The following is a 12,461-nucleotide window of genomic DNA, read 5'->3' as shown; positions in this document are numbered from 1 at the left end:
TGGGTTATGTATAGTAGAGCATTAGAGTCATAGTGACAGTGTACAGCACAATTCGACACCTATCTTCAGTGTTACAAGGGATTGGCAATCATACTGAGGCGCAAAACAGCTTTGTCTAAACTTGTTCCAAAAGTTATCCTCTACTGTTCCTTTAATAAGTTTGCCAGTAAAAGTTGTTAACTGGTTAAGTAACCTGGACTCGGTGTTTACGCAAGTGCACCTATAGACCTCAGGGAACAGCAGGGACTTCTACTGGGCGTGTGTTGGGACCCAGGGAGCATTTTGACAATTGCCGCAGCAGTACCGCTACACCTGCTAACAACATCTGACACTCCTTGAGTTACCACACGAGCACGCAGGAGCACATGACCATGTTCCTTCCTTGCATCCTCCACTCCTCCACTGAGCCAGTATTTGCCTATGGAGGACACTGAGGATGGAATGCTATCACATGGTCCTCCGGTAATCCATGGACAGGATCGCTGTCACTGCACAGCTTCCTATAAAGTCACCAGGAGGCACAGCAGGGGCAATTGTAAAAACCTATATGGCATGAAGTTGGTAAATTGTGATATACAGTGGTCAACCCCTAAAACTAATCAGAAGTAAAACAGACATCACAAGGATAGGGGGGAACGTACCAGGAAAGCGAATGCTTTGAAGCTCATGTCACATAATGTAGATGAGAAATGATGTGTACAGCGTTATATACTGCATGAACTATTAAACTTACCGTCACGCAGCAAGCAATGACATCTCTGATCTATAGTGGGAACTGGCTTTATGGGGCACCGATTGGCATTTAGAAAACGGAATATTCTGCCAAGAGCTCGTAATTCATTATATAACCATAATTAACTAATCTGAAAATGTCTGTTTACTTGCCAGCAATTTGTTTGTTCCTCATGAAACATCCACACAAGGGGGTCATCTCATTCCAGCTAGGAGAGCTATTCATGGGATGACCCATATACAGAGAGCACTCTGTAAATTTGCATTACTCAGTCTTTACACACATGCTCCCTCCCTCTCTCTCCCACTTCTCCCTCCCTCCCCAATGGCCAGCTGTGCCTAGTACACTTATTATCTCTGGCTGTGCTGATAACATAAGATCAGACAGGGAGAGTCAGCTACACACTACAGCAGGATTCATCTGCAAGCAGCCATGAAATCCAGGAGAGACAAACTGAAAATCCCATCATTGACGTTGGAGTGAGTATATGCATATGTCTGTCATTTCCTAGGGGTTTATAATGGAGACATTCAGAGAGGTTCATGGTATTTTGGGAAATGGCTGAAACAGCTGTCGAAGCCTTCTGTAGCTTTTTAGCGACCGGTGATATGAGTGCATGCATGACTGTAGATTTATTATACATGTATAGAGATTTTACTATATAACCCTGATGGTATACAGATCTGTGGGAAATAACCATGTTGTCCAATAAATGACAGTGACTGCATGTAAACAACATGAGGATATCCTATAAGGTTTAATGATACTGTCTATCAGTAGATTGTCTCTGGCTATCAGTGCAATGCAGTTATATGGTTAATTGATACACTGCATACGTGAAGGAAGGTTGCACTGACATGTATGACGCAGTATTTGCTACATTAAAAGTAAATGTTGTCCCCTGCAATATGTGAATGGGTTGGAAACACTTGGGATTACTGTATGCATTGTAGGAATAAATACTGATGTACAAAATGAACCACCAATGACTGATGGTGGGCTACTGTAGGCTGTAGTGTATTGTATGTAAGGAAGTCATATGTTTACCTGTATACAGTTGGTTATTGTTAGTGGATAGAATAATAGAACCTTTAACTTTCTAATAAGCTTCTAAATATTCTGCAATAGACTAGTAGACTATCAGGTTGGGTAGCATGATGAAAGTTGGGTACTTACAAGGTCTAGTAGTTAACTATTCATATTATAGTATGTGGCACAAGACACCCCATCCAATAGGAATACATTGAGCTGCACAAAGTGTCCTCAGCATCTCAGCAGAGCTGCAATTTGTTGTTGAAACAGTTGCACCAAGTCAGTGGAAATCATGTTCAACCGCAATGGTTACGTCATTGACAACCATAGCCCGATTGTTGTCATTTTCCATTGAAACTAATATAAACCTAAAATAACATCAGTTTCCAACTGATTTGCCATTAACTTTTTCAACTCTGACGAATTGCCAATCGATTAGTCCATTAACTTATACATTAGGGTATGTCCACACTACGGAATCAGCACGGATTTTCAAGTGGAGTTCACGCCTTGGACTCTGTTTGAAGTTCCGCCTATCCCATTGATTCAATAGGATATCTCACACGCACTCTGCCATTCCTCCAAACAATTGACATGTCACCAATGCACCATGACGTCTTTAACCATCTTTAATGTCTTAGCATGTCATTGTCCATTCGCAATGTATGTTGATTAGAGATGATCAATTCTTGAGCAAGGTTACATCCAAACCCAAGTGTGCGGCATTTGATTATCGATAGCTGAAGAACTTGGATGCAGCCCTAGGGAGTCTTGGAAACATGGTTATGGCCTATCGCTGTATCCATGTTTTCTAGACAGTCTTAGCTGCATCCAACTTTTTCAGCCACATTGTGCTAGGGGTCAGATGAACTAGAACTTTGCTCGAGGTTTGCTTATCTCTAATGTTGATGTTTGTAAAGTTGGTAGTCTTGGGCAACACAGAGAATCTTACTATGAGATAGCTTGAAAATCTCTTGCATTAAAGGGATTGTCTAGCGAGGGCAGTATAATATATAAGAAAGTAAGATATATATATATATATATATATATATATATATATATATATATGTTTATGCCAGGAATGGAAGCTTGAGTGAGTTATTTTTTTACCTACCCACTTCCCTAGTGTGTATATATATTTATACATATATATATATATATATAATGGCCCTGCCTAGACAACACCTTTATCCAATAGATGATTTGTCCAACCATATAGAGTTTTTTCCCTTAGTGAAATCAAGTATCAGTGTGTACCGGTGACGTGGGCGCACATCCGCCCTGTGTACATGTACAGACATTTGCAGAAGATCAGCTTTACACTCAGATGCGGTAACATTATTTTTGAGGATATGATAATGCGACCACTTTGCTATTGAAGGACCTAAGTGATATCCTTGTCTAACTCCTCTTAGAAACCTCACAGTACTGCAGTGGTGCTGATGGGGTTACCATGGAGACAGAATCTTCCAGCCGGAAAACACCCCTCCATTTATAACTCAGCCTAATAGCAAGCACCACCTTTACAAATCTCACACACTGTGTCTTCAGAAAGCCTGGAGTTCCACCGCTTGTCGCTTGAGAACCTGGATTATTTAAAGGGGTCATTTAGCTAAATGTATCATTGCTGCTGTGATACAGACCTTGTAGTTTAGTATTTGAGAGATCCATGAGTAGTTTTAATGGATCTCTATGATAAAAGACACATCTCTGTACATTTTACATTGTCTTATACACAGCATCATTAACATCTTCACCCTATCAGGGGAAGTTTGCTAAATTATTGTATTTGCAGAGATATTAACGAGATAAGAATACCCCTTTAGGCTATGTTCACACTACGTAAAAGTACAGCCGTTGTTGCCATCGGCCGTACTTTGTGCGGAGGGGAACATAGCCTATTGTTCTATGGGATCCCTGCCGGAGCATATACACATCGTATACTCTCCAGCCAGGATCCCTTGCGGCGCCGCAAAGATTTGACATGTCAGTTTTCTGTGGCCGCAATTCAGTGAATTGCGGCCGTTGGAAACCCTGTCAGTTTACACAATATAGTGAGCGGCTTCAGCCACTTGCTTCATTGTGTCCTATGGGAAGTTCTGATGCGGGCGCGCGCTGATGCGCTCGCATCAGAACACTACGGCCATAAAGATCATCCGGGATGATCTGTGCAGAGACCGGCCGTTCCGTGACCCGGCCAGGGTCATGGAACGGCCGGTCGTTCACGTTGTGTGAACATAGCCTTAGGGTGCGTATACACGTACAGAATCTGCAGCAGATTTGATGGCGCAGATTTGAATCTGCAGGTTCAAAGAAAATCAATTCTGAGCCATCAAATCTGCTGCAGATCTGTTGCGGATCTGCTGCAGCTTCAAATCTGCACCATCAAATCTGCTGCAGATCCTGTACGTGTGAACACACCCCTAGGGTGCGTTCACACTGACAGGATCTGCAGCAGATTTGATGGCGCAGATTTGAAGCTGCAGATTCAAAGCAAATCAATTCTGGGCCATCAAATCTGCTGCAGATCTGCTGCAGATTCAAATCTGCGCCATCAAATCTGCTGCAGATCCTGTACGTGTGAACGCACCCTTTGGCAGTTTCAGTGATAAAGAAGCTAAGCTCTGATTGGCTACTATGAACAGAAACAGGATATCGCTTAGAGAGGTTTGATAAACAAGACCCAATTTAGCTTTCTTTTTCTTTGGTAGAGGCAAACATAAATTTTTTAATTCCAAGAAAACCATTTGGGTTTTTATTAATACGTAACTTTTTTTTCTATAGACAAACCTATAACACAGTGCACACAATAAACTCAATAAACTAAGACTATTGTGATCCCAGCACAGATGTGTTATGTATCCCTACAGGAAAGATGTCTGGACAAAACAGGGCAGAAAAGCCGCTAATGCGAGTCCGTCTGTATGTAATTATTAACATGACAAGAGCTGCTCAAGTACATTGCTATGGAAGTGTACATGTAACCACTCAACTGCCCTTCAATCTGAGCCAAGTCGTGGTTGCCAGGTTCTAGTACTTTCTTACAGCAAATCGATATGTAATACAGAGCAGGTAAACCAAGCCTCTGTTTGCATTATGTTTTCCATCCTGTTGATAGGTACTGTTTATAAAAGGTGCCTTTAAAACAGGATTTAGCAGGGTGCTATGCTGTTCTAATTGACTTCTGTGTTGCATAAAACAGAATCCATCTGGATCCTGCTCTTAAAAGGCCTATCCGGCATTAGAAACACATGGCTGCTTTCTTCCAGATGCAACGACCCAGGGGGGCCAGGTGTTTTGTGGCTGGGCTGGTTGTTGTAGTATCAAACGAGGCACATATCATGGTGGCCAGGAGTAGTATATATAGTAGTATATATATATTGCAGAAGGTCCCGTTAGGTCAATAAACCGTTCCTTCACAGTTTAGGAATCTCAAGAATACAATAGAGGCTTGTACGTTGAATAATACACAGCTGGCTTTGCTGGGAGACTAGAGAAATTAAGAGTTGCTACATTCAGGCACAGTGTGGTCGCTGGTAGAGATCTAGATAAGAGTTAAAGCAGTTTCTGTATACTAGGGACACTTGAAGCAGATCAGACCTTGATGAGAATAACTTAGAATAGCCTTGATTTGTAGTAGTTGTAGTTTTGTGAAATCTGTAGGCTACAGACCAGGGGGCCTATTCAGACACGAGGTACTTAGCTAGGGTCATTAGAAGAAAGTCCTGTATCCAGGGGAATGAACATGCCATTTGCCTGAGCTATCCTGTGGGCATGGAATGACTTGAGGTGCTCTAGATTGACATGGCTAGGTTGCCATCAGACATATAGAATAAAGAATAGTCCCTCAACAGGGTCCTGGCCCCATGCCGTGGCCTGGAAGAATCTCTCCACATACACTGACTGGATCTATAATAATTAATAATCACTACTAAAACTCTGCACTCTCCGATAACTAGCCCCAACCCACTACTTATATAGGGGGGATTTATTTGGACAAGGGGGGACAGGATAACCCTTAGGGGGATAGGTCAATAACCTCTGAGGTAGCTAGCTCAGGGATTGATTAATCATAAATCAGGAGACAGTGGCATAGAATACACATAATAGAGAGATCAGTTAAACCTTTTTATAGCTTCACCTTATGTTTGCTGTGCAGTTTCAAAACCTGCACCCACACTGGAGAAGAGTGGTGCTGTCTATGGAAGAAAGTGGCCATGTTTTTCTGAGGCTGGGTTCACACTACGTATATTTGTCAGTATTGTGATCCTCATATTGCAACCAAAACCAGAAGTGGATTAAAAACACAGAAAGGATCTGTTCACACAATGTTGAAATTGAGTGGATGGCCGCCATAGTAAATAACTGCCATTATTTCAATACAACAGCCGTTGTTTTAAAATAACAGCAAATATTTGCCATTAAATGGCGGCCATCCACTCAATTTCAACATTGTGTGAAAACATGGGGAAAAAAACAATAGTAAACGGAGAAACGTCCATGCAGCACGCCACCCATTTAAACTTTATTACTATTAACCAGCCTATGGCTACCTTCACGCAGTGTAAAAAATACAGAAAACTACAGTTGTAGTTTTTATTTAAAACAATGGCTGTAGTTTTCTGGCGTTGCACTTAACATAGCTGTCAAGGCAACAACGGCCGTAGTGCTCACACTTGTGAGTGCACTACAACCATTGTTCACTGCGGCCGTAAAAAAAAGTCTATTTTTGGTTTGGTGAACAGCCGATGTAGATAATCCTCTGTTCACACAATGTATGGCTGTGCTGGCGGTCGTACATTGCACTGAGGGCTATGGCTAATTGGATTGCAGGAACGCTGGCATACTGGGCACATGATATAATTAATGGATTTACTGTGTGATTGGTGTGCTGGTGTAATAGATGCAACGCTGGATGGAACTTTCTTTGTGTACTACAACTGCCGCATTTAAAGCATTTATTCCATTGAAAGTTAACTTTTGATACATCATAAACAGTGGTATTCTCCTATGGCATCTTTGGGTTCCCACCTCGGAAGGAGGGATCATCTAGGCTGGGATGATGCTGTAGGAGAACAGCGGGAGAGCGTGGAAAGGTAAGAATACACAAATTATTATGTTCTGGGGCAGTAATCTATCAAAAGTTATTTTTCTGCGGAACTGCTTTTTTTTGTTACATATTGTACTTTATGTTGGCATTATTTGGGAGACATCCTTGTACCTTTTTAGAATGTTAGAGGGCCTAGAAGTTTACCATGTAAATTAGGCAGTTTGATGCACTAGAGGCAGGACTACCACTCTCAGTGCCCGCCCTCCTAATGAATATTTACGTATCAGCTGCCAGTCTGACGCAGCGCTGTCCATGTCAGGAACTGACCTGACCAGTAGCAGTAGTAGCAGGAGTTTTGTTACCTGTTGTCTGTTATCATCTTTGTCCTGAGCTGGTGTTAAGGTTTGTTTTAGAGCATGTTTTCTTGTTCACAATCCTGCTGCAAGGTAACTGTATTCTTTAGCTTTCATGTTTTTATGTTTGTCAGTACAAGTGTTTGGGAGTGAGTCAATCTTCTCTTTTTGTCTCTAATCATATGTGTTTATTTGTGAGTCATAAATTACAATCCCTCATTGCAAGTGATAGTTTGGGCTAATTTGCTCAGAATATGTTAGTACTTAGTGTCCCTTTGAGGTTTCTATAAATTTTGCGTGAACTTTTAAAATTTAGAAAACCAGCCCTGCCTGTCTGTTGTGTGGTACTAAGTATTTTATTTATGAAAGGGGTACTCAGGGCGGGAAGCCTCTTTTCACTATGGCTGGGGAGGGGGTAGATAAAGGCAACAACGTCCACTTACTTCTCCAGTTCCAGCGTTGGGGGCTGTAATCACGCTGCTTCAGTCTCCTGGTCCCTGGCCGCTTCCTGGTCTGAGACGGGGCTTAAAATGTGACATTTCAAGCCTGCTCAGCCATTCAGCATCTGTAGTGGGCTTGAAAAAAATGCCCAGAGTACCCCTTTAACTATGAAATCTAAGAGTTCCTTTACATGTTCTTTTACTGAGCCCTGAAGAGTGAGAACAGTGCCTGTTTGCAAATGGGGCGGCTGGGCTGCACAAACAATCTATTTAACGTGCGTGCAGCCATGGAACCTGACAGCACAGATATGTATATAGGAGATACTGTACATATAGAATATGTATGTATCTGTGCTGTCAGTTTCCACATCACAAGCAGTGCATACTTGCCTTCTGTGCTGCTGTTTGATCTGGCATCTGACTTCCCTATTCCTCTGGCCACTAGCTGTATTTTCAGGCCCTGCCTCTTTTATATGTCAATCCATTCTTGAGGAGATGGCAGCCTGAAGTTACTAGAGGATGGGAGAGCCAGATGCCAGATCACAAGCAGTGCGAATGGACAATGATTCTCCTGGCCAATAAGTGGCCCATATAAAAGGCCTTTAAAGCGACTCTGTACCCACAATCTGTCCTCCCCAAACCACTTGTACCTTCAGATAGCTGCTTTTAATCCAAGATCTGTACCGGGGTCTGTTCGTCAGGTTATGCAGTTATTGTCCTAAAAAAACAACTTTTAAACTTGCAGCCCTGTGCCAAATTGCCGTGGCCTAGAGTATCTGTGCCCTAACTTTGCACCACCCCTCAGTCCCTCCTCCCCACCCTCTTCATCATTAGGAATGCCACTGGCAGGATTTTTCCTATTCCTCTGCAGTGAAAACTGCACATGTGCCTTAACGATCCAGCCCATGTGCCGTGCTCACACAAGTGAGGAATAGAAGAAAATCTGCCTGGAGCATTCCTAATGATGAAGAGGGTGGGGAGGAGGGACAGAAAGGTTGTGCCAGCCTGATGCACAGACACTCTAGGCCTCGCCAGTTTAAGTTTTATTAGACTGCATTATATGGGAGTACAATGAATTTACATTTGTGTTATTGGTTACCATATACAGGTAAGTGAGTTTGAAACCCTTTCTATTTCCTATAGTGTGCTATAAACTGTTTGGGACCCCCTAGTTCTGAACTTGCTCTTCCTTTACAGTCTGTCTCCAAACAACCAAAGTCCAACTCTGCTCAGTCCCTGTAGTCCCTGCAGCCCAAACAGTCCCCTGCAAACCCTACACCCATGGAGGTAAGAAGCTTGGTGCTGAACCTCAGCTTCTGAATTGTGTAAAGTTTATCTGTTTTCTTTTCTCAATGCTTTAAATCTAAGGATTAAACCATCAATCCTATCTTATAATTTGTCATTTTATATTATGCAATTGTATTTCTAAATATCTACTGTACCTACAGATTTATAGTAGCTTTTTCTTTATGGGAATAAAGGGGTATTCCCATCTCCGCTTGTTATACCCTGTCTATAGGACATTGGACCGCCCCAAAGAGAATGAATGCATAGCAGGCTGTGGCTGGAGAGTTGCTAGGATTCATGGGGCCTCATAGCAAAAAACTGTATGTGGCCCCATGAATCCTGCACGCCCCCTAGGTCACACCAGCACACTCTCTAAATCTCCACCATGTGCTGACGATTCCATTCCTGTGCTTATTAAGTCCTTATTAACCAAAGCAGATGCTTTTTGTTGTTTAATGGGATAGTACTACGGTGAGTGGCCATGTGCTCTCCGCTGTTTGGTGTGGCAAAACAAAACGTTTGCTGCTTGTCAGCTTGAAAAAGCAAAAACCTTCTAACAGGTTCTCTTCTAGATGGTTTTCTGTAAGTTTAACATATTAAACAAAAATTATGTAAAATTGTAATAATAGAAAATGGGTTAATCTCAGTGTGTTTTTTTAAAATTTTATTTACTTTTTTTGAGCAGTGTAGAACCAATATCTTCTTCCCCAAGATATTTTTTAAACAGTGTAAAATCCATAGTTACTTTATCTAAGATAACACTTAACATCTAAAAATATAACCTCAAACATTTTAAAATCTCCTTCAAGTTTATTCAGTGTTTGACCTACACTTCCTCTCCCCATGTGACAACTTCCTACAGGGTGTATGTAATAGCTCCTGTGAGTGGTGGAGAAGAGAGTGTGAGAAATAAAAGGAGTAGAGATAGGTAGAAGAGAAAAGCAACTCTCATTGGTATACAGAACCATAAACAACAATAACCCTTAGCTTACTACAGCTGTGAAACATAAATGAATATACAGAAAGTTACCTCTTGTGGTAAAACTTAAGTATGCACATTCATTACCACTTTATTTCTTACAGTACAAGGCTTTTGCAAGGGGTGTTCTAAGCAGAAACACCCCTGGTGGGACACCACAACAGATTCTTTGAAAAATGAAAGGTGGAATCCGATTGGTTGGTAGGGGCAACTAAGACAACTCTACTTTACACCAGTTACCCCCTTAGTGTAGCTTTGTAGGTATACCGGTATGCCGATGCACACCACAGTATAAAGATCCATCCTTTTTAATGTGCCAAACATAGTTTTAAAAACTGTATACAGGGCTCCTCTTGCGGTCCTCTTCTCCCCTGGTCCCGAGGGCTCCAGCTTCAGAGCAGTCTGTCTAAGTTGTCAGGCCACTCAGCCAATTACTGGTCAGGACCGTCGCCCCCAGTGATTGGCTGATCGGCCTGTCAGCTGAGACAGACTGCTCTGAAGCTGGAGTGCGCGGGACCCGGGGAGAAGAAGACCGCAAGAGGAGCCCTGAAGCCTGGATAGGTAATGTATAAAGTTAAAGCAAGGGCTGCAAGGACATTGGTAACAATGTCCATGCAGCCCTTGTTAAACACTAATCGGGCCGTTAAATAGGCCCAGTAAACGAGCGCCGATCTACCAGATCGGTGCTTGTTTACAGTTATTATCGGGCCCCTATCCGCCCGTGTAATAACACCTTAGGTCTTATGCCACCTGGTTAAAGGTAAGTCTGTCTGCTGTCACACTCTGGGATGATGGGTGCCTTTTTGTACCATTACTGCTTGGCGTGCACTCTCCCCTATCTGTTGTAAGTACAGCTGAAGGATGAAGGGTTAACTAGAGTTCTTTGCTGTTTACTGTTTGACCAATCACAGGTGCAGGTATCTTACACACAATTCACCAACTACAATGGGAGGGCTTTTTATCTAGTGTATGGTGGAGAGCGCAAGCAACACAGAGAGTTCCTGCTGCAGTATATACCCAGCCCTGGCCCAGTGCAAGAGCCCTTGTCTATAGCTACATATTTCTTCTATTAGAGCACAAGATGCATTGCTAAACTCAAATGTGAGGTAACCGTCACCTGGTTCAATCTTTCCTATGCCTGGGATCCTTCTTAAATGTCAGGACAGTCTGTAAAGTCAAGGGACTGATCCTCAGTAGGACAAAGAGCATAAGCTGAAGTATCCTACTGATAACTGCTTGACTTCTTTGGGTAATCTTGATAGGTTAGCTTCGCCCAGATGTTCAAGCCTGGGACTGGTGCTAACAAAACCTGACAGTCTCTGGGCTGGTTTGGCTTAAAGGGGTAGTGCGGCGCTCAACAATTATTCACAGAATAACACACATTACAAAGTAATACAACTTTTTAATGTATGTTATGTCTGTAAATCGCCCCCTTCCCGTCTCCCCCCACTCCCGCACGTGTACCCGGAAGTGTGGTGCGATATACACACCTGACGCGTGTCGACCCCCTTCTTTTGTCGATGCAATCTTCGGGAGGCCGGCCGACTCGCTGCAGCCGTCCCGCATGCCGGACCCCTCTGCAGCGTCATCAGCAGCTCAGCGCCGATTGGCTGAGCATAACTGTGCTCAGCCAATCGCGGCTGAGCACAGTTATGACGCGGCAGAGGGGGGCTGGCAGGAGCGAGTTGGCCGGCCTCCCGAAGATGACGTCTTTGAAGAAGATGGCGGACGGGGTCGGTCGACACGGATCAGGTGTGTATAGCGCACCACACTTCCTGGGACACGTGCGGGGGTGGGGGGACACGGGAAGGGGGCCATTCACAGACATAACATACATTACCCAGTTGTATAACTTTGTAATGTGTGTTATTCTGTGAATAATTGCTGAGCGCCGCACTACCCCTTTAAGGCATCTTCTATTTATTTTCTCTTGTAACTTTAAGTATGAGGATTCTCTACAGTACACTAAGTCACATTCATCAGTTAAATACTGGTAGATAATATACTTACAGTTAGCAGTCGTTGAAGTAGACTTTTTGTTAGTTGAAATAGACTGTAGTTGTAGAGCGTAGGTAGGTTAGGACAGTGGCTCAGCTAGGGCTGTGAGAAACAAGTCCTGAATTTATAGTAAAGGACATCCGCTGAACTATTACGTGGGCACGGAGTGAAACACTATAGGTGTGGTGGTTCTTTTTGTTTTCTTCTCATGTCTCATACACCTGTCCAAAAAGTTCTTTTGTCAGCTTAAGTTATGCTGGAGTGTTTAGAAGATATTTTATTGTTCATCACTAGATGTCAGTGTTGTATATGTCTGAGTATTGCACAGATGTAGTTACTAATGAGAGCTATTCTTTTCTTCCACCTATCCCTATCCTCCTTTCTTCTCACACTCTCTTCTCCACCATTCACAGAGGTTGTTACACACCCTGTAGGAAGTAGTCACATGAGGAGAGGAAGAATAAGTCAGTCTTAGTCTTAGGTTCCTGCACAGGAGAAGACACAAGATAGGACAGTCCCTGCTTATGCCAGGTCCCCTGTCAGGGACAAGAGTCTAGGCTAGACTACACCGAAAACTCATATGGGGAAC

The 12,461-nt window shown here is 42.9% G+C and overlaps 1 protein-coding gene across 5 annotated transcripts in view; it reads left to right on the top strand.

Moving 5' to 3' along the window:
- Nucleotides 1-1,131: 1,131 nt before the first annotated feature.
- The window catches only part of MAST3 (microtubule associated serine/threonine kinase 3), a 122,220-nt gene continuing 110,890 nt past the window's right edge, over nt 1,132-12,461 (top strand). For all 5 annotated transcript variants that reach the window (XM_069977958.1, XM_069977955.1, XM_069977957.1 and 2 more), the window contains exons 1-2: nt 1,132-1,212; nt 8,806-8,895. In XM_069977958.1, the coding sequence (XP_069834059.1) occupies nt 1,166-1,212; nt 8,806-8,895 (137 nt within the window). In that variant the 5' untranslated portion in view covers nt 1,132-1,165. The remainder of the gene's footprint in view (nt 1,213-8,805; nt 8,896-12,461) is intronic.

Source organism: Dendropsophus ebraccatus, chromosome 7 (genome assembly GCF_027789765.1).
Source record: "Dendropsophus ebraccatus isolate aDenEbr1 chromosome 7, aDenEbr1.pat, whole genome shotgun sequence".
In the NCBI taxonomy this organism is placed as follows: Eukaryota; Metazoa; Chordata; class Amphibia; order Anura; family Hylidae; genus Dendropsophus; species Dendropsophus ebraccatus.
The sequence above is the reverse complement of the archived record's forward strand: the minus strand, read 5'-3'. Positions and strand labels throughout refer to the sequence as shown.